The sequence below is a fragment of the Pneumocystis carinii genome (genome assembly GCF_001477545.1).
Source record: "Pneumocystis carinii B80 chromosome Unknown supercont1.2, whole genome shotgun sequence".
Lineage (NCBI taxonomy): Eukaryota > Fungi > Ascomycota > Pneumocystomycetes > Pneumocystales > Pneumocystaceae > Pneumocystis > Pneumocystis carinii.
Window position 1 is genome coordinate 111428 of NW_017264714.1, and position 24313 is coordinate 135740.

The following is a 24313-nucleotide window of genomic DNA, read 5'->3' on the forward strand; positions in this document are numbered from 1 at the left end:
GATTTTTATTTTAAAATGTAAGATTAATAATCAAATTCTGAATATTTGAATTTATTAAAAGTACATATTTTTAATATTAAAAAGTAAAATAATAAATAGTCTTAGTAGCTTAATATTTTTTATATTAATAATTATAATGGTTTTTAATATTATCTCTAAAGTTTATAATTATATGTATATATAATATACATATTCTTGTTTAATATATTTTAGATATTATGATTCTATAAAACTTTAGAATATATAATTAGGTAGTATTTATTTAGGAAATTTAGTTGATTTAATTATAGTTTTTTATATATGTTAATTTTTAAATAACTTTTAATATACGATAAAAAATATCTTTATATTATCTACAAAGTATTAATATTTTTAAAATTAGAAAAATTATATTGAAAGTATATAGTTCTGTAACTCAAATGCCTGGAATATTAATAATAAAAAACTAAATGTATGATATAGAAATTTTATAAATTTTTAAGAATATATGTATTTTGGAACCTAATAATACACTAAAATCTATAATTAAACTTTGTTATGCTAATTAATGTAATTTACATGATTATTCCAACTATATTATAGTAACAAATGTGTTTTATTACTGACAAGTATATGTTTTGACATTAATTAATGCAGTTTTTTTTTTCTGAACTTTAAAGAATTGCTTTTAATCATTACTAAAGCTATAAAGCTCGCAACAACTGCAAAACATGTCAAAAGTAAGATAACTGGTATTCTGATAGCCCATTCTCTTGGAAGAAAAAAACTATGCAACGGATGATCTTAAAGAATAAATATATAGATAATATTTAATTGGCTTTACCTTTGTTAACAAAAGGCTTTAAAATATTAGAATAATTTTTTGATCATATTGATGTACGAAAGCAAGCCTACCATTATTAGAGTCCATATTGAATAATATATAAAAACAATAGATGCAATAAAAAGCATATTTAATCCTATAAATTTACAAAATATATTTCTCTTGAATAATTAAATTTATCTGCTTTGTATCCTTTGAACTTACTAATATCATTTTAAAGGTTTTTTTTGCTGAAAATACAAGTTTTTAAAATCGGGATGTCCGAGAACGAATTTCTTAAATCATAAAATTTTAGATGATATTTAGTGAAAATAGGAGACAAGACGTGTGTTATTAAGCTAGGTAAATTTTTTTAAAAGTGTTTGCTTCAAATCTAATTATTCTTAAGAAAAATATACTAAAAATATTAGAGTATATAATAAAATTTAAAAATTAGTTAAAAAAACGTCTTATAAGTTATATTTGCTCAGATATATATATATGTCTTTATGAGCTTAGCCAAAATATAGGGAAATTCAAAGGGTTATTGTTTAATTGTTGTATATTAATAACTTATTGAGATTTTAAAGAAATGCTCAAGAAAAAATCTGTGTTTAATGAGTTTGTAAGATTTATTGCATGCATATTTATTTTAATGCTTTTTAGGAAATTTGTTTTATTTGTATGGAATCATTTACAGAATCATCTATACCATTATGTAATCATCGTATTTGTCAAAAATGTTCACTTCGTTTACGAGCACTGTATAATAATATGAATTGTGCTTATTGTAAAGTATTTTTTTTTTTTTTGAGATATCATTTTATTGTATTATAGACATTTCAACCTAACGTTATTTTTAGTAAGGGATTAATGAATTATAATGATTTCGAATTAGAAAAGTTATTATATAAAAACAATAAACTTGGAATATTTTTCGAATCTTTACAATTGATGGAAAGGGTTTTATCTCTTTTAAATTTTAATTGTCCAGGACTTGATTGTAATATTGTATGTAATGATTGGCAAGATTTAAAAAAACACGCTAAAAAAATTCATGAAAAATATTTATGGTATAATGTTTGATATTTATATACACATATGTTAATTTATTAGCGATCTTTGTATTCAGAACAAAAAAGTATTTGTACATGAACATATATTGTTTTCCAAGCATGATTTAGCAGAACACATTAAAAAAGGTGACTTTGGAAATAATAGATTTAAAACAGGTTTTAAAGGACATCCTGATTGTGGTTTTTGTAAAAGGAACTTTTATGATGACGATGATCTTTATAAACATTGTCAGGAGCTTCATGAACGGTGTCATGTGTGTGATCAGATGGCTGGTCAATTAAAACATCAATATTATTTGAATTATGATTCTTTAGAGCAGCATTTTCGAAGAGATCATTATATATGTTTGGAAGTTGAATGTCTTGAAAAAAAATTTGTTGTTTTTGGTACAGAATTTGATCTTAAAGTTCATCAATTAGAAGTACATAAAAATAAATTATCTTCAAAAGCCCTAAAGGGGGCTAGAAAGATTCCTATGTCTCTTATATTTGATTGTCCTAAGAATTTTAGACATGCAAAAGGGAAAAATGTTGATACTTCAAATGAATTACAGGATTATAATGAGCATATGACAAGGGCTGAAAGAGCTTTAAAGAGACAAGAAGAAAATGCATTGCGTAAATTGAAGGATTCTGGTACATTTTTAGATGATACAATATCAATAAATTCTTGTATTCAATCTATAGTTGCTGGACCAAGTAATTGTCATTTATATGATTATTCTGTGTTGAATAATTTAAAAGATGAGGAATTTCCCGAACTGGGTGGTAAAGTATCTGTTAAATCAAGAGGGAAGATTATAATAATTATTATTATTTGGATTAATGATTTTTAGAATTGTCTCTTTTAAATAAAAATAATCTTAATAGTTTATTTTTCTCTGGTTCTTTTAATTTTGATTCTAAAATTGTTAGGTATTTTGTTTTATTACAATAATGGTTATTTTCTGAAACTATTAGTCAATATTCTGTTATATTAAATAATATATCGGGTTTGTTTAATGATGCTGAAAAAACTAAGCACTTTTGGTTTGGTATTTCAGAGTTTTCTAATTCTACTATAACTGCTATTCAATTTGTGGAGTTTTTATGGTCTTTATTTAATGAGAAGTTAGAAGAAATAGGCAAAGTATTGTCTCAGATTGTTAATCTTATTCGCAATGATGATAAGAAAAAAGAGCTTTTTATTGCATGGAATGATTGGAAAATTAAAGTATTAAATAATAGTAATGATAATAATACATGCTTATTTTATTTTAGAATCAGACAGGGAAAACATATACGAAAGTAACAAATAATTTATGTACTGGTTTGTTATATATTTGTTTTTATTTAATCCTGATTTTTTTATGTTAGGAAGAAATAATTCCGAAATTTCCTTAGAAAATTCTTATACAGTAAATTTTCCATCTCTTTGCAGTATTGAAAAAAAGTCTACTCAATGTTTTCATACAAAAAGCATTTCTAAGTCTCGGAATGTTTGGGATTTAATAGATAAAAAAAATATTGTAGCTGAAAAGGAAAAAACAGAGTTAAAAATGAAAGGTAGAAAGAAAAATAAAAAAGGTACAGTTATTTTTCATGTAGGTTAGAATTTTAAATATAATTTTATTAATATGTTTAATTCTGTAAATGCATTTATTTTCGATAATGTCGAAGATAAATTATTATTTAAAACAGTTGAATGTTATTGATTTAGAAAATCAAAATATGTCTATTTAATATTTATAAATGAATTGATTTGCCAATGTAATTTAATCTATGTATTAATATTAGGATGATTAAGATTTTAGGAAAAGCAGTGTTTGAGTTTTCATGATAAAAGTTGAAGCGACTTAAAATAGTAATATAATAATTTAAGTCTAATTCTGTGCTTTATTTTTCTCTATTTTGGTTTTTAATTTTGATTCGTTTTCTGTTGGAATTAGAATTTATTATACTTTGTTTTTGATTTCGTCTAATACGTTCTTTTCTTAATGATTTTGCTAAAATTCTTTGATTAGAGTTCCTATTATTATTATTGTTAATTTCAATAATGCATTGATTTTCAAGATCTTTGTTTTTTCCTTTATAGCCCCATTTAGGAACCCATTTCTTTTTATTTCTATCATATATCATTTTTCCTTCTATTTTACTTTTAGACTTAATTCCTTTAGCTTTAGCAAATTTTTCCCATTTTGTTTCAGGCTTTGATTTTGGTATCTGATAAATAATTAGCTTTAGATATTGCTGGTCAAAATAAATACAGGTTTTTCTCTAGGTAATGATATAACTGGCTCTGGTAATTCAATAAAGGAACCATTAAGTGTAATAATTTTTGGTAATGAAAAAATTTTATTTAAAAGGATTTGTATGTTATCCTTCGAAAAGGACATAATATATTCTTCTTTATTGTTTTTTAAAGAATATGTATCAAGTGAGCTGATATTAAAGGCTGATAAATTCCCAAGATCAAATTCTAAATGAATAGATTTTTTATTTGTAGTAGAACTTTATATTTAGAAAATGTAATAACTACAATAAAATTTTACCTAGGTTTTATGTTTTGATGCATTTTTTGGTTTTAAAAAATAAATTAAAGATTTAACGTAATAATTGATTGTATAAAAAATATCGGAAAGGTTTTGAAAATTTAATTATTTTAACTATTATGTAAAGAAATAAATTATGCTATACAATTGGGTCTTTTATATTATTATAATTTCATGAGAAATGAATTTTCAGTTTCATAATTATAACTTTAAATATTTCCAAAAGGCGTTTTTAAGAAGTATTCATACTAATATAATAGTTTATATTGATAAGAATAAAAATCAAAAAAAAGGTAGGAATGATTCTTTAACTTTTGTTTCTTATTTTTAAGGAATCATGTCTTTTAAAAAAAAAAAAGAAATTTCTAAGAATAATTTTAAAGCAAATGTTAAATTAAATGAATCTTTACCAAGGATTTTTACACCATTAAAACTTAAATTATCATTGGTTGATCAAAAAGAATCTTATGAAATCGGTATTGAGAATTTGAATTCTTCTGTAATTGATAAAATGGATTTATGTGGAAGATTATTTAATTTTCCTTTGAATATTTTAGAGAAAATGAGAAATCTTGGAGTATTTCAGTTTGAACCTAGAATTGATCATTCAAAAGATCCTGTCGTTGTTTTAAGAGAGTCTTCTGTTTATATTGGTCGGAAACTGCTAGATGATAATATTTCAAGTAAGGATAGAAGAATAATTCTCATAGGGAATCAGGGCACAGGTAAAAGTTTTTGTTTGCTTCAAGCGCAGTGTTTGGCATTTCAGAAAGGATGGATTGTTTTGGCTATTCCTAGAGGTGATATTAAATATTATAAGGCGATTTTAGAATGATTGCATTAAGGTATTGATATTGTTAATAATACTACTCCATTTTTTTATCATGAGGAAACGGGTTTATGGAGACAACCTGAATATACATCATCTTTGTTAGATAAATTTCTAAAGGCTAATTTTAATATTTTAGATAAGGTAAAATATTTTGATATTTTGTTATACATATTTAAATTTTAAAAGATTTTTATGTCAAAAGAATATTATGCTGGAAATCATATTGTTCCTAAGTTTACACCTTTGTCTAAGCTTCTTGAAATAGGGGTTTCGAATTTATTATTATCTCATGATATTTTAGAAATATTTTTAAAAGAACTTAATATTGGGAATTGTCCTCCAGTTTTGTTTACTTTTGATAATATATCTGTTATATGTTCACCTTCTCAATATATATCTAGTGAATATAAAGCTATTCATCCCTGCGATTTGGCTCTTATGAGGACATTTTATACTTATCTTAATGGAAAAATTTCTTTTGTATAAAAATTTTATTTACTTTTAAAACATATGTTAATATAGTAAGGATCGGGGAGCTATAATATCATGTACTTCTAAATCATTTAATAATTCCGATAGAGCATTAGAAGTTTCTTTAGGATTTTTGAAGCATAAAAGCTATGAAAATATTGATGAACGAATTAGTTCGGCTGTTAATGATGTTGAATATTATGTAATTGGGAATTACACTCCAATAGAAAGTAGGAATATACTCAATTATTATTTAATGGCAAATATTATAATAAAAGATATTGATAATAGTATTTTAAAGGAATTTATAAGGGAAATAATGTTGCTTAGTGGCAGTAATCCTCGTGAACTTTTTTGGAATTGTTTAAGAATGATATGAAAAATAATTAAAAGAGTTGATTATTTGTAGATTGAGTTTTTATATTTTGTATTTTTCTGATTATAAATAGTACTATTATTTATAATAATTATGCATTGGTATTTATGAAATTAGTTTTATTCTTATTTTATTTTTTTGTTGTATTCCTTGATATTTTTGTTTCTTATCAAAATGATTTAAAAGTTTAGAATATTTTAACTTTAACAATTAAAAATCATATATTTACGTTTTATATTTCGTAAATTTAAATGTTTTTTGGTTATAAAATTATAATTTTTAAATGACAATAAAAGTTATTTACTAGTCTGAAAAAATATTTTAAATATTAATTATAAATATCTATTTTAATAGAAAAATATGATCTTGAACTTTATTATGAACATTTTATTGTCGAAAAGTGAGATATAGTTAAATAAAAATACAAATTGTATATTGCTTTTTATAAATCTTTTGAAACTGCTTGTTTAAAGGATCCAGCTGATTAGTAATAAAGCAATGAATAGCAATGATCATAATATTGGTGACACTTTAACTATATAATAGATTTCTGGATGTTTTTTTCATAACCTTTTATTTATACTCTTAAAAAATTGAATAATGATCGATTAATTTGTATTTTAAAATTTAATATTTAGTATATTTTTTCAAAACGATAATGGTTTTTCAAAAATAAGCTATTTTGCAAACTGAATATATTTGAGAGAAAGATAATGGAATAAGTAATGTTTCTAGCATATTAAATTTAAAATAAAGTTTTAATAGTGATACTTTTCTTAGAAAAAATATCTGAAATATTATTGAAATCAATTAATGGATCATAATTTTTTAAGCAATTTTTAAGTATTAATATCCAAAATTTATACCATTGCTGTTGACAATATGACAATCTTATGATTATTTCATTAAATAGTTCTGATGTATAGTGTAAAAAATCAGGTAATTCTTTTTTTAATTGTGTATTAATAACATTATATATATCTGCTGATTGAATTAATGCCTTATTTGGCAAGATTCCTTTTTCTTTCAGAGTTTTTATATGGATATAATCTAATATCTTAGTATTCCTTTTCTTTATTATAGAGTTAGGGATTTTATATAAATTTTTTAATAGTTTTAATGGTTTGAAAACAAAATATGTTAAATTTTTCTCCTAATTCATGTTAATATCAGTCAATATAGATAATTAAACATCTACTAATTCGCAAAGCCCATCTTTAGATGCTCTATCAATAAGTGTTTTATATTCTTTCCATTTTTTTTGTATTTCATTAAATGATTTTTTTCCAGTGATCATACAACTACTACATGTAAAAGCAAGGTTACTTTGATGTAGAAGATAGCTTGTTAAATCTTTGAACCAATTTCTAATCTTTCTTTTAAATGTTGAAATCTGAATTTGTTGTCGTCGAAATTCTTCAAATAGTTTTTCGTAAAAGATATCATGATAAGTTTCAATTAATCCAACAGTTTGTTTAAGCTATTTATATGTTAACTTTTTGTTTTTTAAACACTTTATTTTTCAATTACCTTTTCTGTTTTTCGAGAGATTCCTTTAACTATTACATGACGTATCTAAATAATATCAGTTTTCTTTTTTATAGAATTTAATATCTAACACTATTATCTGATCTTCCAGAAATTACGTGTTTTACCATATCTTTACATCTTTTTATTTCATTTATTCTATCTATTACAAGGGTTATTTCTCTATTAGCGTGATTTAATAACATGATATCAGGATGATTTGGCGATGTAGTATCAAGAATTTGCTAATTTTCATTAATATAAAAAGAAAAAATCTGGTATTATATACCATTAAAAGTAATGGGTATTTAAGTATTCTTTGGACAGGTTTTATTAGAAGGCTTGCTAAATCCCATGCATTGGTTTGTTCTTTACTTATTTTCTTGCATTCCTAGAGAAGAATATTATTTATATGCCAATGATTAATATTAATTTACCTCTATCCATTTTTGAATACTGAGATTTTGTTCCAATTTTTGAAGTCTTTCTGAACTTATGTCATGATTTATACAATATACCGAATAAATTTTTTCGATTTGTGGAATCTATTAGTTGTTTTATATTTTTGTCAACAGTTAAATAGGATTTTACCATTTGGCTAAAAGCCTTACCAATCCATGTGTCAGATAATTTATTGTATAAGATTTTCGAGTGTTTTAAATCAGTGTTTGATTCAATGTTAGTTTCTAAAATGTTTTTTCCTGCAGTTCTTAGAAGTTTGCTAAATTTATTTGTGAATTGCCATATGTCGTAAATATTACAAAAGATAATTTTCATGTCTTCCTGTGATAATACAGAATATTCTATTGCTTTTCTTTTATAAATCTTTGTTCAAAAATAAATACTAGATAATATATTAAAAAATACTGACCTTCTCTATAACAAAAAGATCATTCTTATAGTTCTCTTCTGTTACTATAAGTTCTATTATTATTTTTTTTTTTTTAAATAGCATTTTCATTTCATTTTCATTAATTTCCATGTCAAACGTGTCATGAAGATACATTGTTTTCGTAAATGAAATGCCAACTGTAATAGGTAAAAATTGCAGTGATGTTTCAGAGATAGCTCTCTTGTTATTGTTTTTCCTGATTTTTTCTTACTTTTTTTTTGTTAATTATATTTTTTATTATATTGTTGGTTATTGTTGACCTTCGAAAAAATCAAGTTTTTGTGATAACTTTATGTTTATAATGAACTTTTATTGTATCAAAGTTGAAACTCTTCTTTTTAAACACTTGATCAAATTAAAATGATTTATTTAAACATTTTTTGTTTAATAGTTTTGATTAATTTTAAAATGAAAGATGAATGTAAACAATGATATTTTTGTTAATATTTTTTAAAAAAAATGTAGTATTTCGCTTTAATATAGTGATTTTTTTACTTTTTTAATGGATTTTTAGTGTGATGTTATTTAATAATGTTTTGTTTTAATGTTGATTATGTTAATAATTTAAAGATGAATTGTATATTAAATTCTAGTTTAATTTAGTAAAATTATTAGGTATAAATGGATTATTCACGATTTTATATGAACTAAATATTTCTTGAAATATTTTATATTTTATATTTTTAACTGATTTAGATTTTCTATGATTTTTTTAAATGTTCCATATTTTTTTATAATATTAAATGTTTTGTTATTGTTTTGGAAATATATATATTAATAATTGATCTATTAAATATTTTAAAAAATGTTTTAAGTGATAAGATATTTGAATAATCTTATTTTTCTATGAAATTTTTGTTTTGTAATTATTAAATGATGATATGTTTAAAATATGCATGATTTTCTCAAATTAAGAATACTATATAATATTAATTTAAAGAATTTCTAATTTAATTGAAACTATCTAGAAAATTGTAATTATTTCAAAAGACGTATTTTAAATGGAATCAACATTGAAGTTTACATTTTAAACTTTAGTTATTTATTAAATTATATGTAATAAAATAAATTTAAATATATGTATACTAGCTTATAGTTTATATGCATTTCTATAGATTGTAATTGTTTATTTATAATAAGAATCATATTATAGATTTTTTTTACTGTTAAAAAAAATTTAATGACGTTAATAATCATCAAGTATTTTGGCATAAAATTACTTGTATTAAAAATTATAGAAAAAAAAAACATATTTAATGGCACATGCAATATTAATAAATGATGGTAAATATAAATTCTTATTGACCTGAATGATGTGTTTAGATTACTGTCTTATTATTTTGAAATGATATTAGAAATGCCTTGTATGTATCTGAGACTTATAACAAATATGCAAATTGCTAAATTTAATATATAATGATAAATATTATTTATATGAATATTTTAAAAAAAAAAATAAAGATTTCTAATAAATATATAAATTCATTATGAAATATGTTAATGATTTGGAATAACCTGCAGTTAACATTATTATTATTATTTATTTATTGATATATGTTTTTCTATATGCTGTGTAATTATACATATTATCATTTGAAATATTATTTTAAAAATATTTTTTAATTATGAATATTTTAGTAAAATGATATGATAGAATAAACATCTTCATATATAAGTTCGCAAATATATTCATAATTAAGAGTAGTCAAATATTTAATGATTTAATAGTGAGAATCTGAAATTATGCATATTATAAAGCTCTTTGTATATAGTAAATTTTTTTTATTATCGTTAATTTTCTGATTCATGTTAAATAATTTTTAAAAAATTAATACTTGATATAAAAAATGAATAAACTGTTTTGTTTTGCATGTATATTATATATATATTCATAATATTTAAAGAATAAAACTTATATATTAAATCTTTTATAGTTAAATAGTTATAGTAATTATACATATCTGGTTAAATCACAATTTTTTGAATCTAGATTACATTTTAACGCGTGTAATTTTTGTTATATATATATATATTGATTTAATTTGTTATAATTTCCATCATATAATTATAGGTGATGAAACAAATATACCAGATTTTCATTATTTCTCTTAAATATAGTTAATTATAAATATTTTTATGTATAGATTAAGTATACATCAAAATTAATAATATGTAGTATTTTTGATATAAAATCGGACACTTATTTATTTCGTTTTAATATATATTAGTTTATATTAAAACGGATTAGGATTAAACTAAATTTGAAAAAAAAATAAAAAAGTTTACGGAAACGTGTCTTTTTTAATAAAAATAAATGTTAGTAAATATATTTTTTTTATCATCTATTAGTAAAATATAAAGTTATCAAGATTCAAGGGACACCTTCCCGCTACCTTTAAAATTTGAGTACAAATAAATATACTTTTTTTTCATAATGGGTTTTTTATTTGTTACGTTTTTATTTTCTATAATAGCTTTAATAAATGGTATGAGTTTTTCTTGGTGCTTGCATCTAGAGTAACGTATTTCAAGCTATTGAAATTTTGTATCCTAAAGCTGGTGATAAATTGCAAGCCGGTTTACATGAAGTTAAATGGACTACTGAAAGGTATAAATCTTGAGTTTATAATAGCATATTTAATATTATGAAGTGCCACTTCTATAGATAAGGTTAATGTGTTTCTTTTTAATGACAAGGAATCCCCCCCTTTTTACCTTCAGCTAGCAGCTGATGTTACTTTTTCTAATGGAAAAGTTAGCGTTCCTATACCTTATAATGTCGTTCCTGGGTGAGTATTTCTTAATATAAAGGCTTTTCTAACTACCTAAGTCCTGATTATACTGTATTTTATAGTGATATTGTTTTTTTTATGTTAAATTAAATAGATTTTACTTACTGCGAAAAATCCATATGATGTTTACGCTACTAGTGGTTCTTTTAGTATTGCAGAGTCTAAACTTTCAGCCGACGCTTGTGTTAATTTTCTTAATGAAGATGGTTCATCCACTATTGGTCCTGTACCTGGTAAAGTTAAGCCTGTTTCTACTGATCTTGTATCACCTCTGCCACCTGCACCTCCTGATGAAGACTTTGAAGATTGTGACGAATGTGATGAATGTGAGGAATGCGGTGAATGTGAGCCAGATGAAGGATGTGGCTGTGATGGTGATGATGGTGATGGTGATGGTGATGGTGATGATGATGATGAGCATGATCACGAACATGGACACGATCATGATCATGAAGACGGACAAGAACATGAAGATGAAGATGGACACGATCACGGACACGAGCATGAAGATGGACACGAACATCATCACCATGATCACGATGATCATCATCATGAACACGATGATGATAAAGCAAAAATAGCTAATATTGGTTCTACAAATATAATTGCTAGATTTTGGTTAGCAATGATAGCTACTATTTCTAGCATATTATTTCTATGAAAATATTGATATAACTGTTTTGATTTAGAAACAGCATAGCACATGTAAAAATAATTTAGAAATGTTTTTACATTTAAAGGTTTACATATTCTATTTTATGCTTAGAAAAAAATACTTTATAATAGTTGAAAATCTTAAACTATATCTTTCTATTTGGAATTGTAATATATTAATCAATCTTCTACTTTTATTTGTACTGCATTTTTAAAAAATACGTGCGTTTTTTTAGTCCTCAGTTTTAAAATGCAATATAGCATAATATATATCTTATAATAGCTTTTACGTGAATTGCTTACCCATTTTGCGTAGACATATAAATATAAATATGATTGTATCATAAACTTGTTTGATGGGATAAAGCGTTACATTATTAATGTATATTTTTTTAAATTATATTCTTGATAATAGTATTATTTTTTTAAAAGTATGATATCTATGCAAGTGTAGTTTATTTTCATAATACTAATTAAAATATAACTTTTAATAATAAATACGTTAAACATATAATTATGTATTAATGTTGTTTCGTTCAATATGCAATCACTAAATAATATATAAAATTAATTAGAAATAATATAATTAAATCTATGATATATATTTTAATATTAAAATATAAAAAAATATTTAATAATATAAATATTTGTTAATATCTTATTTAGATTTTTTTTTTAAGAAAAATAAGCTCATAATTATTTAATGAATATATCTTATGTATATCTATAAATTTATTTATTTATTATTATAGTACTAATAAAAATGAGTTTAACTGAATTTTAAATAAATATTAATATCAATAATTTAAATATAATGTATATAAAAATTATTAACATATATTAATATATAAGTATTCAAATTATATAATTATAATAATAAAAAATAATTTATGATAAAATAGCTCGAATATGTAATTTAATTTAAAATATAGTTCTAATTAATTCTTTAATTAAAAAAGTATAACACTATTATTACTGAATGCTACTTAAATTAATATCATTAAACACAATTTATTCATATATATATATATATTATATATATTTTATAATTCAATAAATAATAAAAATTGATAATTGTTAAATTTATATAATTTTTAATTGTGATATAATTTTATAATATTTGACATACATTAAGTATTATAGGTATATATTTTTTATTATTTCTAATATAAAAAAATACAAAGATTAAGCTATATATACAATAGATAAAACAATAAAATTTATTATAAAACAATTTGAAGAATTAAAACAGTGTATCAAATAATAAAAGCGATATATATATTTTTAAATACAAAAGCATCATAAAAATCACAAATATTATTCAACTTTTTCCAACTATACATTTTAATTATTTGATATCAATTGTATTAGAAAATTAATAATTATTTTCATTATACCCAGTAATAAAAATCAATTTACTTCCATCCAATCCTAACTGCCATACACCTAAATCTTGATATTCTTTTATACAATCAACGAGCTGATTCTCAGTAAACCCCTTTGCTAAGACTCTTTCTCTGATAATTTTCATATTCCATTCATCTACAAATTCATATCCATCACCATTAGCCAAATCTCGGATAATCTTATAGATTTTTGAAGAAGAAGTTATATCTGAATCATAATCATGTTTTTCATACAATGTTAATTTCGATACTTCTATTAATCTAAGTGCTTCATCTACATCACCAATTTCAACGATATCACTAAACCTTATTCGTGCCAATGCCTTTTAATAAATCAATAATAATAATAATTCATTATAAAATACAATTTACCTGTGACATACGCAATATCCCTAATAAAGTTCGTGGTGATGTATGAGTAAATTGCCTACTACACATTAATATAATTAAATATCACAAAAAAGGTTACCTCTTCATTGCATTATCATTCTTCTGTTTTTGACGCAATTGGACATAAGAACCTACTATATAGTCTGATACTGACTTTGAAATTACAGGTCTTTTAAGTCGTGATTGAGAAATATAACTACGTATTGTTATAGGATCTAAAGGTTGAAAAGTTATATCAGGATGTCGATTATTCATATGAACGAAAGAAACATGTCGAGCTAACCGTTCATCTTCATCTTTAGCAGGTATATCCAAGATAAGAAATAAAATATCAAATCTAGAAAGCAAAGCAGCAGGTAAATTAATATTATCTGCTGGTGAAATTCTAGGATTATATCTTCCATATAAAGGATTGGCTGCAGCTAAAATAGATGTTCTAGCATTAAGTGTAGTAACAATTCCTGCTTTGCTAATAGATATAGTTTGTTGCTCCATCACTTCATGAATTGCAGTTCTATCAGTCTCATCCATCTTATCAAATTCGTCAATACAACATATACCATTATCAGCTAAAACAAGTGCACCACCCTCCAAAATCATTTCATCAGTAACTGGATCTCGCATTACAGTAGCAGTTAAGCCTACACCTGAAGACCCACGTCCAGTAGTATATATGCCCCTCGGTGCAACTTTTGACATATATTTTAAGAGCTGAGACTTTGCAACACCAGGATCGCCCATAAGACATATATTAATATCACCCCGAATTTTCATTCCATCATGCATCTCTTTAGTAACACCTCCAACTAACATTAAAAGCAGTGCTTTTTTAACATCGTCATGACCATAAATTTCAGGAGCAATACTTTTGGAAAGTTGTTCATAAACATTACCAGAAGTACTAAGTTTTTCAATCTGTCTTATCATTTCAGGAGTATTTTCTATGATATCGTACTGTTTTTTCAATTTAACAATATATTGACATTCAAGATAAGTGTCAGTAAGCAATCCAGCACGAATTGCTTTAAATCCAAGAAATGGCATAGGCAAGAATATACCAGAAACATCCATAATATCACCTGGATTCATAGATCTAGTAATAGAACCATATAAATGTATAATCAAAGTTCGTGGAATATGGCCCACCGATACTTGATTTGTCAATTCTTGTATCCTGGCCTCTTGAAATGGTATAAACTTTGATGCTCTACTAGACATAAAAAGTTGTCCTTTTGAATTATTCTTTCTGCATTCTTCACTTATACATTGTATCATAGGAGTGAACTGTTTAGCTTTAATTTCTTGAAAAATTTCACAACCACAATGATCACATGTATAAGCATTCACTTGTAAAGAGGGCTTAACATCTGAAACTCTTATAATTATTCCCCGAACAGTAACCAAATGTCCTAAATGTAGACTTTTAAGTTCTTTGACAGTATATATTTTTATATTCCCTTTCTCATATATATCTACAGGTTTAAAATATAAACTAAACCTTCTAGTTAATTGAGGAGGAAATAAATTATCAGAACCATTATTTTGATTAGCTTCATTACGTTGCAATCGTTGTTGCATTATTATATCCATAACATCATCAGAATAAGAAATATTCAGAGTAGATGCAGGCATTATATTATCTATAGCTCTACAAAAAATATCATTATATCGTTTTGTATTATTCATAATATTATTAACAAGATCTTTATTGTTTGTGTCATACTAAAACAATAATTAGTAACATATATTTATAAAAAATAAAATAAACTTACAGTTTCAAGATCTTTTAAATCAATAGTGATACTGTCTTTAATCCTATTCGCAATTGCTTGCTAAACAATGTTATATATAATAATACATAGAACAATAATATACTAATTCTTTCATATATTTTGAACTTTGATCTTCATAATAGAATGTATTTCCATTTGTACCAGAATCATCTTCAATATCATTTGCAATTTTGGGTGATTCAATAAAATTTAGTAAAAAATCCTGAATCCGTTCTTATAAATTAATCAAATAATAAAAATATAAAGAAAAAAGCACCTTGTATTTTAAGATAGTCAACATTTATATTAACAGTAGGCAATGCATTTCTAAAACTCATTTATTTTTAAAATTATATTTTTTTTTTAAAAATAACTAAACATTTATCTAATTAAAATTAACACAGCTTTATTTATTTATAAAAAATTAATTAGAATTACATATTTTCAATAATAATAAAGAAAATAAATTATTATTTAGATTATTACATAGTTCTCTTAATAAAACTAAATTCAAAAAAATATACATTTTCATATTTTTTATTAATATAAAGTATATTTTTTTATATATTAAGCCCAATTTTATTTTTAAAATATTTTATTATAATAATATTTATTTTAATAATCTATATATGCATATTTATTAATTTAATTTTATACATAAATATAGATATTAAACATTATAGTTTAAAAGAATAATTACCTTGATGCTAATATTAATTTTTTTATAATTACTAGAAACGAAAAATAAATAAATTTTAATACATAATATTTTTTTTAAATCAAAATATAACATTGTAATTTTAATCTTTAAAAATCAAAAGTATATGATGCTAATTATTAAATTCATACAATATTTATATAATTATACCATTTACCATAATAAGTTTTAAACAATTTTATATATTTTAAATATCAAAAATATACAATATATTGATACCAATATTTTTTTTAAAAAAATAAATTCTATTATAAAATTAAATATTTTTTATATAAAATTATTTATTTTTAACAGGATTAAATATTATTTTAAATTTATATTTTATTGAACATTAATTTACATTTCTAGTTTTGATAATCAATATCCAAAAAATATTAAAATAAATAAATAATTATTTTCGTTTGAAGCATAGCTTAAATTTATATCTATAAAAGAAAATCAAAAATCAAATAGTCAAATCTTAAGTTATATTCACATTTATTTATAAAAAAAATCATAATTATCTAAAACTAGATATTTTTTAATATTATTAAAAATTAAAGAAAAAAAATCAAATCAGCTTTAAAAAGTATATGAAATCTAAAACTATAAAACTAGATATCTAATTTGTATAACATGTAACCTAAACTATTTAAAAGTTCGAAAAAAAATAATATTAAACATTCTAATTATAAAACTATGTCAAAACACATTTACAAAATATATCATCAAAATAGTAACATGTTTATAGATATAACCACATTATTTTATTTTAAAAATCATTATAGCACAGTTATATTAAGAATTTTAGGCGCAATATCAATAGGAGTAGGCCTATTATGTCTATCAACCTTAATAGATTCAATAGCATGAATAACATCTAATCCAGAATATGCTCTTCCAAATATTGTATGTTTCGAATCAAGCCATGGAGTACACTCAGTGGTAATGAAAAACTGAGAACCATTAGTATTTGGGCCAGCATTTGCCATAGATACCTAAAGAAAATTAAATACATATTAATAGCTTAAATAGAAATACTGTATATGGGTGATTATGTTTTAATTCCAATGATATTTCATCTTCAAATTCTACGCCCCAAATACTTTTACCACCAGTTCCATCGCCCAAAGGATCACCACCCTATTACTATCATTATTATTAAGTATTTAAAGTAAATAAAATGTCTACCTGTATCATAAATTTTTTAATTATACGATGGAATATAGTATTATCATAATAACCATTTTTTGAATGTGTAACGAAATTCTCCACAGCTTTTGGGGCTATTTCTGGAAATAATCTGATACATATATCACCAAGAGTAGTATGTATAATAGCAGATGTTCCGGTAGAAGTAGAAAGACGTATTTCTGTACTTACATTATCACCTTTAATCGGCTTTTCATTAAAAACATCTCTTTCAGAGGTTAAATCACTATTTATTATAAAATATTAATAAAACATATGCTAATAACATTCTTCACCTTTCATAGGATTTTGTAAACATAAAAAAGCGAGGTTTTTTATAAGCAGAACAAAACAAAATAGGATCTACATTTTTAGATTCAGCAACTAATGGATTTTCGGATGCAATCATAGCAAGCGTAGTTCTTTTTGTCTTTCTAGGTGCGCCCTGATACAAAGAAAGATTAATAAATCTTAATGATTCGTCTTTTCCAATTAAACGCACACAGCAATTTGTATAAATATTTACAACTAAAATATTTAAAAAAAAATTGTAAAATATAAAGAATACTCACATTTTATACCCAGAAGAGTAGGATAAATAATAAAATTACTAGATTCATCAAAAATAGTATTTAAAGTTGATCTATAAAATTTATCATTTATTAATTCTCTTTCCATAGAAACACGTCGTCCAAATTCTATATCATCCAATTTATATGTATTTTTATCAGACTAGAAATTAATACATATTTATAAAACCATCTACTTTACCTGCTGCAATTTATTAAACATATCCAAACTTTCGTCATACTTCCTTATAATTTTACCAGTTTTAAAATTAAATATTATTATTTGTTGATCTGGAAACAAAATAGTGGAAAATTTCTGGCCATCAGGAGATATAGTAATAGAAGTGGGCATTGATTTTAACTATAATAATATCAAAACACATTAAAAATGCATATTCATATATATAATTACTCTTTTAAATTCATATAAATCTGTATCACTCTTAAATTCGAATATATTTTTTGGCTTTTTATACTGACTATCTGGTTCCCAATATTCAATCATTCCACTTTCATCAACACTTATAGCACAATTGTATATAGAATTAAAAGATATAATGCTGACAGGTTTAGTATGAAGGCTATTTATAACATAAATACAATTAGAATCCCCTTTCCCATCATATATATTAATAAAAGAAGAAGAAGCATCTGATCTAAAAAATTGTTACGTAAAAAAGTATAATTAGCAAACTTACACTGCTAAAAAAGCAATAGCATGCTTTTTAGAATACACCCAACACAATGCTAAAGGAGTATATCCTAAAGTAATTTCATTAATCATATCTTTCAGTTAATTATTTTATTGAAAAATAATAAATAAAAATACCAAAATTTGCAATATCGAATACTTTCAAAGATTTATCAGAACTAACACTTGAAAATAAAGAACCATCGGTGGAAATACTGGTAGAAATGATAGGTCCAAGATGTGCTTTATAATGCTTTACAAATTCTATTCCAAAAATCTGTTTTTTCCAAAATTTAAGATGTCCATCTATTGATGTAGTAATTATAAAGTCATATTTAGAGGAAACACAAATAGAGTGTATATTATCCCTATGCATAAATGATTTTGTATATTTTTTACTTTCTGGTAATGCTGATAGATATTTTTCTTCATAATCCATAGCTATTTCATATTAATTACTTCACATAAATAAACATTTATTTACCTCTTTTTCTTTTCCCCAAAGATGTATGAATTATAGGGTCAGGACCAACGTCATTTTCTGCTAAATCTAATTTAAAAATGTTTAAAATATATGTTAAGAAATACCATTACCTATTTGATCTTCTGATGTATCATTCAGAGAAACATAATTATCAGTAGCCATATATTTATTAGCTTTTTTTTTACATTTATTAATTATAATATATCTATTTTATATTTTAACTTAATTTATCTTTTTTAAAAAATACATATTAAATCTAAAATAAATACTAAAATATTAATAAAAAGTTAAATATTAATAAATTATAAATCCAATACACTGTTTAACTTAAATAGAATACAATATGATTGATTATTTTTTTTATTTTTTAAATCAACACCTAAATATTAACTTTTTAAAAATATATTTTTTAACAACATTCTTTATGGAAACTTAATTATCTTAAATACAGAATTTTAATATGGATAAAATTACTAATAAACGTTTTTTTTTTACTAATAAATATTTTAATATAAATTTATATATTTATATTTCTTATTTCTTAAAAAATAAAATATAATTCCATAATCCAATCATTTATTTTAAATATTCATTAGTATTACAAAAATAATCAAAATTCTTAATTAAAATCATTAGTTTTTAAAATCAGTTTAAAATATCTTTATAAGACCTAAAATATAACTAAAATACTTTTCAAAACAAAATATAACATATCTAAAACTCAATAAACAAAGGCCTCAAATAATTCTAAATTTTGAAAAGATATAATTTTTGAAAGTACTTTAAAATCACGACCTTTTTTAGCATTAATTAAATATAAATTTAATTTATATAAAACATCAGGATAAAAAGTTTGTTTTTTTTGAAATATCCTCCAGAAAGCATGATGTGCAAGCCTTACTATGCTTAAAAAATTATTGTGATACAAATATAGTTACCATTTTACATGACCAGGATTAACAGAACATTTAGCATGTGAAATGGTTAATTCTCTACTTTTAATATATGATAACATAAAATTTGAACATTCTTCAATAAACACTAATTTATATTAGTTATTACATAATTTAAAAAATATTAGAAAAAACTCAATATTCTATTTTGACTTGGCTTTTGCCCTTTCATTACTTTAATATATCTATGCATTTTCATAGCACAAAAAATAAATGAATTATATATATTTAATAAAACAGTATAATAGGAATTAAGATCCGTATCTATAAATAATGGATGAGCATTTAATTTCAACGACCTATATCATAAATAGATTAAATAAGAACTCATTTTTACCTACTGAAATGATTTAATTAATATAGCATTTCCAGGATTATGGGAATATTCTATTGTTAATGTATCATCAATATCTAATAATATATCAATAAAAGTATAATATAGTGATAACATCACCTCTTCCAGATAACCTAGAATAATCTTTTTTAACATCAAGAGTCTCTATATTTATTAAATTTCCACAATATGGAAATTCACGAGATCCTAATAAACGATTTACTTTGAATCCGTTTACACTTACTTCAAAATTTACAAGGCTCTTATCCGGATTAACATAGCAATTATATTGAGGATATCCTACACTTTTTTCAAAAAAAAAAAAAAAAAAAATCAATTACCTTTATGCATACACTCCAAAAATCTCTTAGCGATAGTTTTATCCAAAGATATTAAAAGAAAATCATCAACAAACCTTAATAAAATCTAATAATTATTAAATAGATAAATGAAATACAAAACTATATACGGTATCCGGCTGTTGAATAAATTTTAAGCAATTCTTTTCTAAATTTCCATAGAAACATGCACTAAGCATCGTAGACAAAATCGATCCTTGAGGAATTCCTTTTACTTGTTTATAAAATTTCTTTCCTATCTAAAAAATAATTATTATAAAAGAAAATACTAGATTCCTAACTTTAATTAAATTCCCCTTAACATGTTTACGTAAAAGTTTAATTATATCATCTTTATCTTTAAACGAGTGAACAACTTGATCAACAATAATAGAATGACGATATATATGACTAATATCATCCGCAAACTTTTTAAAATGACATAAATCATCTAATAGAGATATAAAACACTTAAAATGCTATATTATTATTACCTGAAGAACCAGCTCTAGAAATAAATTTTTTGCTAAATTTTCCAAAATTTGATGTAATTAAGACAAATCTTCTTAAAATATATTCATCTTCTTGCAAAATATTAATAGCCAATTCTAGAACCTTATCTTGATCAATAGTATCAAAACAATTTTTAACATCGACTTTTACAAAATAAAGTTTTTTCCTAGAATTTATAAATATATTAGTAATATATCCTTATCCTTATACTTTTGCAAGCAATTGTTATTAATGTATTTTTTAAACATTTTAATATTTTTATAAATATCATTAATTGAAAATAAAGATGACCCTAAACAATTAGGACTTCTTTCCTAATAATATTTAGCAATAATTAAGATCCAAAGTTCTCACTCTTTCAAATGTTAATACATAAAATACAGTATTTACCATAGAATTAATACTTGGCATTGAAATAATTTTTTTATATCGCTTATTTCCAATAACCAACCTTTCCTAAAATAATTATAATTATACAAATTATAAACAATAATATACTATTCTAATCTGTTTTCTTCTTAAATTCACTATAGGTCTTACTCCAGTCTCTTTTGGAAGAAGCCGTATATATGAATATCCTAAATAAAAATCGCTATTAACTTCTTTTAAGTTTATCTTATCATATAAGAAAACAATTAATTCATAATAATTAACAGTAATTGTTACCAAAGACGAATCATCAAACATCAAAGATTTAATACGACATAAATGAGGTTCTGACAGACTTTTCCATACATCGTGCCTGAAATATAAAACTTTATTCCGATAAACACTACTTTCAGTAACATAAAAATGAGAACGAATCAAAGGAATTAGAAGGGAATCAAATGTCCAATATATAAGTTCAGAAAATATGCTAACTCTTTTCTGAAAATCCGATAAAGACATACGACAATTATTACTTTTTTCAAGCCAGGAAACTGTTTTTATCTTTCAAAGATTAATAAAAGAAAAAATATTAAAATATCATACTTTCAAACAATGCATCAAATCATGAAGAGATATAGATTCAAATCTTCGCATTCGAACAAACATATTTATACCTATATTAAATTACTTTAAAAAATTAATATTCTAAAGAAAATTATAACTATTGAGAATATTTTCAAAATTGCAATCAGAGCCATAAAATTCTTTTGGAATTATTCGCTTCATTACAGCTCTTAAAAAACACGAAACCTAAAAAATATTAAAAAACATCAATATAATAAAAACAAACATGAGAATAAGGAGTTGCTAACTTAATAAAATTAATATTCATTTGGTCATCTTTTTGATTAGAATTATTATTCAATGTTTTTAACGAGAAAGAATTAAACTCTATAGAAGATTGTTCTAATTTATGAAGGACGTGATAATTACCAGTATAATCCCATTTAGTTGTCAAAATATTCAAATTTGAACATTCCTAAACAATATTAGACAATATTTCTAGAAATAATCTAATAACTTTAATGGGACAGTAATGATCCAACATAGTTTTATAAAAACATAATTTATGCCGTTTTTGTAAAATTGGAATGATTTTTAAGAATTTTCTTAATCTTTTAGGAATTGATATCTTTTTATTTCTATCGCGAAGTAAACCATAAATCTCTTCTTTTATTGTATAATCTTTTAAAGATTGAATAATATCCTTTTTATCAGTAATAGATGTAAAAATATTATGTAGACGAAATTGACGCGGAAAAATATGAATTAAAAGAGAAATAGAATGAAATAAATTATCCGGATCATTATAGCGACTTAATAGATCTAAATATAATTTATTTTTTTTAAAAAACAGTAACTCAATACGAATACGAGGAAATCCAAACAAAATTTTGTTACGTGAATTATATACTGGTCGAGCGTAAAATATCCTGGAACGTATTATCATAATCTCATTATATGAACGTCTATTAATTAGAAAAACTCAGCATTTCTTAAGATTTCATACTTAAATTCCTGCATATTAACCAAAGAGTCTTCTCGTGGCACCATATTTGTCAATGTAATTCCATCCAATTTGTTTGCTTCAAAAGATTGTTTAGAGTTTTCATACTGCATAGAAAAAGATACAGATCTAAAAAATTAAAAATTAAAAATAATTTTGATAGATATACTTAGATTTTTTAATACAATTTCTCTCAAAAAAAGAACAACTTCTTTTAAGGTTTGTAAGAGAACTAACCTCATGTAATGGAATTCCTCATATATTAAAAAAACAAAGTAAAATTAAGAAAAACAACTTACCACAAAACTGAAAGTAATTATCTCGAGGTAATGCCATAAACATACTTGTTTCAAGTAAGAGATCAACCATAAATCTATCACCAACACTTTTATTTTTAACACTAATTCATAAGATATATATATATAATTTTACAATTGCAAAAGTGTTTCCCAGTTATCTGATCTAAGAAACGTAACATGATTATTTGGAAAATAATTCACAATAGCATCTCCAAATGCACCTGCAGTAGCAGTTTGTATAGTATCACTGCCCTTATCCAAATTAACAAAAGAAAAAAGTCACATAAAACAAACTCTTCTATAGCCCTGAGAAATAATATTTGTAGGCTTGCCTCGAGACCTTATAAAAATCCTCCGAATAACAGAATTAACAATCTAAATATATTAGATAAAAGTAAACATTTTCAAAAATACTTCTGTTTGAGATGATACTATTGTAATAATAGTAGGCTCAAGAGGTGCTATTTTATGTATATCATTAAAACACACAATACAATCATCTAAAAGTGAAGATAATTTCGGCAAATTTTCTATTTTCTTTAACCATTCTTGATCATAATTTTTAAAACGATATCTTAAAACATCACGTAATGATAAAATAAATCGATAAAATTGACCAAGAAGACGTAAAGAAACAGATTTTGAAATATCCATTTAATAGGACTTATTTTCATAAAACAATATAAACACAATTTTCTAATTTCACGATAAATACTTAAATATAATAGTATTCGAATATATTTAACTTTCAAATTAGACTTAAAAAATCAAAATATAAGCATCTAAT

General features: G+C 23.1%; 8 protein-coding genes across 8 annotated transcripts; 3 read left to right on the top strand and 5 right to left on the bottom strand.

Moving 5' to 3' along the window:
- Positions 1–1394: 1394 nt before the first annotated feature.
- On the top strand, positions 1395–3470 carry T552_00349 (hypothetical protein; the record flags this gene model as incomplete). The annotated part of the gene is made up of 8 exons (XM_018368964.1): positions 1395–1427; positions 1469–1597; positions 1640–1875; positions 1919–2646; positions 2715–2793; positions 2839–3091; positions 3139–3187; positions 3235–3470. 8 exons carry the CDS (start codon positions 1395–1397, stop codon positions 3468–3470), a joined length of 1743 nt encoding a protein of 580 aa, XP_018227229.1.
- Positions 3471–3707: 237 nt separating this feature from the next.
- Positions 3708–4470, bottom strand: T552_00350 (hypothetical protein). Its single transcript, XM_018368965.1, has 3 exons — positions 4410–4470; positions 4125–4368; positions 3708–4080 (listed from the first exon to the last, which is right to left on the bottom strand). The coding sequence occupies exons 1-3, from the start codon at positions 4430–4432 to the stop codon at positions 3754–3756; spliced, it is 594 nt and encodes a 197-aa protein (XP_018227230.1). The 5' UTR covers positions 4433–4470; the 3' UTR covers positions 3708–3753.
- Positions 4471–4663: 193 nt separating this feature from the next.
- T552_00351 (hypothetical protein) lies at positions 4664–6134 on the top strand. Its single transcript, XM_018368966.1, has 5 exons — positions 4664–4702; positions 4742–5209; positions 5255–5382; positions 5428–5721; positions 5768–6134. Exons 2-5 carry the CDS (start codon positions 4747–4749, stop codon positions 6089–6091), a joined length of 1209 nt encoding a protein of 402 aa, XP_018227231.1. The 5' UTR covers positions 4664–4702; positions 4742–4746; the 3' UTR covers positions 6092–6134.
- Positions 6135–6790: 656 nt separating this feature from the next.
- On the bottom strand, positions 6791–8667 carry T552_00352 (hypothetical protein). The gene is made up of 8 exons (XM_018368967.1): positions 8487–8667; positions 8207–8440; positions 8053–8160; positions 7905–8006; positions 7708–7860; positions 7619–7663; positions 7287–7568; positions 6791–7241 (listed from the first exon to the last, which is right to left on the bottom strand). Exons 1-8 carry the CDS (start codon positions 8619–8621, stop codon positions 6834–6836), a joined length of 1467 nt encoding a protein of 488 aa, XP_018227232.1. The 5' UTR covers positions 8622–8667; the 3' UTR covers positions 6791–6833.
- Positions 8668–10894: 2227 nt separating this feature from the next.
- On the top strand, positions 10895–12005 carry T552_00353 (hypothetical protein). Its single transcript, XM_018368968.1, has 5 exons — positions 10895–10993; positions 11040–11115; positions 11159–11296; positions 11338–11350; positions 11394–12005. Exons 1-5 carry the CDS (start codon positions 10942–10944, stop codon positions 11958–11960), a joined length of 846 nt encoding a protein of 281 aa, XP_018227233.1. The 5' UTR covers positions 10895–10941; the 3' UTR covers positions 11961–12005.
- Positions 12006–13282: 1277 nt separating this feature from the next.
- T552_00354 (hypothetical protein) lies at positions 13283–15904 on the bottom strand. The gene is made up of 6 exons (XM_018368969.1): positions 15799–15904; positions 15625–15755; positions 15522–15581; positions 13829–15471; positions 13732–13786; positions 13283–13682 (listed from the first exon to the last, which is right to left on the bottom strand). Exons 1-6 carry the CDS (start codon positions 15857–15859, stop codon positions 13329–13331), a joined length of 2304 nt encoding a protein of 767 aa, XP_018227234.1. The 5' UTR covers positions 15860–15904; the 3' UTR covers positions 13283–13328.
- Positions 15905–17000: 1096 nt separating this feature from the next.
- T552_00355 (hypothetical protein) lies at positions 17001–19315 on the bottom strand (the record flags this gene model as incomplete). The annotated part of the gene is made up of 11 exons (XM_018368970.1): positions 17001–17216; positions 17260–17361; positions 17410–17656; positions 17706–17937; positions 17982–18141; positions 18181–18339; positions 18391–18634; positions 18677–18764; positions 18808–19110; positions 19154–19213; positions 19258–19315. 11 exons carry the CDS (start codon positions 19313–19315, stop codon positions 17001–17003), a joined length of 1869 nt encoding a protein of 622 aa, XP_018227235.1.
- A 726-nt stretch (positions 19316–20041) lies between these two features.
- On the bottom strand, positions 20042–24180 carry T552_00356 (hypothetical protein; the record flags this gene model as incomplete). Its single annotated transcript, XM_018368971.1, has 23 exons — positions 20042–20194; positions 20242–20405; positions 20448–20517; positions 20561–20740; positions 20782–20866; positions 20910–21038; positions 21081–21229; positions 21273–21457; positions 21502–21605; positions 21646–21723; positions 21790–21906; positions 21958–22221; positions 22264–22334; positions 22383–22470; positions 22511–22699; positions 22742–23046; positions 23089–23189; positions 23231–23356; positions 23397–23481; positions 23527–23612; positions 23660–23778; positions 23821–23901; positions 23941–24180. The coding sequence occupies 23 exons, from the start codon at positions 24178–24180 to the stop codon at positions 20088–20090; spliced, it is 3123 nt and encodes a 1040-aa protein (XP_018227236.1). The 3' UTR covers positions 20042–20087.
- Positions 24181–24313: the final 133 nt, after the last annotated feature.

Coding starts and splice junctions, on each gene's coding strand:
- T552_00350 (XM_018368965.1), bottom strand. CDS start 4,432: ATGCATCAAAACATAAAACCTAG. Junction 4,369..4,409: donor CATCAAAACATAAAACCTAG/GTAAAATTTTAT, acceptor CTAAATATAAAG/TTCTACTACAAATAAAAAAT. Junction 4,081..4,124: donor CATTACCTAGAGAAAAACCT/GTATTTATTTTG, acceptor ATTATTTATCAG/ATACCAAAATCAAAGCCTGA.
- T552_00351 (XM_018368966.1), top strand. CDS start 4,747: ATGTCTTTTAAAAAAAAAAAAGAAATTTCTAAGAATAATTTTAAAGCA. Junction 5,210..5,254: donor TGTTTTGGCTATTCCTAGAG/GTGATATTAAAT, acceptor GATTGCATTAAG/GTATTGATATTGTTAATAAT. Junction 5,383..5,427: donor ATTTTAATATTTTAGATAAG/GTAAAATATTTT, acceptor AAATTTTAAAAG/ATTTTTATGTCAAAAGAATA.
- T552_00352 (XM_018368967.1), bottom strand. CDS start 8,621: ATGTATCTTCATGACACGTTTGACATGGAAATTAATGAAAATGAAATG. Junction 8,007..8,052: donor GTATTCAAAAATGGATAGAG/GTAAATTAATAT, acceptor ATTCTTCTCTAG/GAATGCAAGAAAATAAGTAA. Junction 7,861..7,904: donor AATACCCATTACTTTTAATG/GTATATAATACC, acceptor AATGAAAATTAG/CAAATTCTTGATACTACATC.
- T552_00353 (XM_018368968.1), top strand. CDS start 10,942: ATGGGTTTTTTATTTGTTACGTTTTTATTTTCTATAATAGCTTTAATA. Junction 10,994..11,039: donor TATAATAGCTTTAATAAATG/GTATGAGTTTTT, acceptor ACGTATTTCAAG/CTATTGAAATTTTGTATCCT. Junction 11,116..11,158: donor GTTAAATGGACTACTGAAAG/GTATAAATCTTG, acceptor AATATTATGAAG/TGCCACTTCTATAGATAAGG.
- T552_00354 (XM_018368969.1), bottom strand. CDS start 15,859: ATGAGTTTTAGAAATGCATTGCCTACTGTTAATATAAATGTTGACTAT. Junction 15,582..15,624: donor CAAAATATATGAAAGAATTA/GTATATTATTGT, acceptor AACATTGTTTAG/CAAGCAATTGCGAATAGGAT. Junction 13,787..13,828: donor AATGATAATGCAATGAAGAG/GTAACCTTTTTT, acceptor AATGTGTAGTAG/GCAATTTACTCATACATCAC.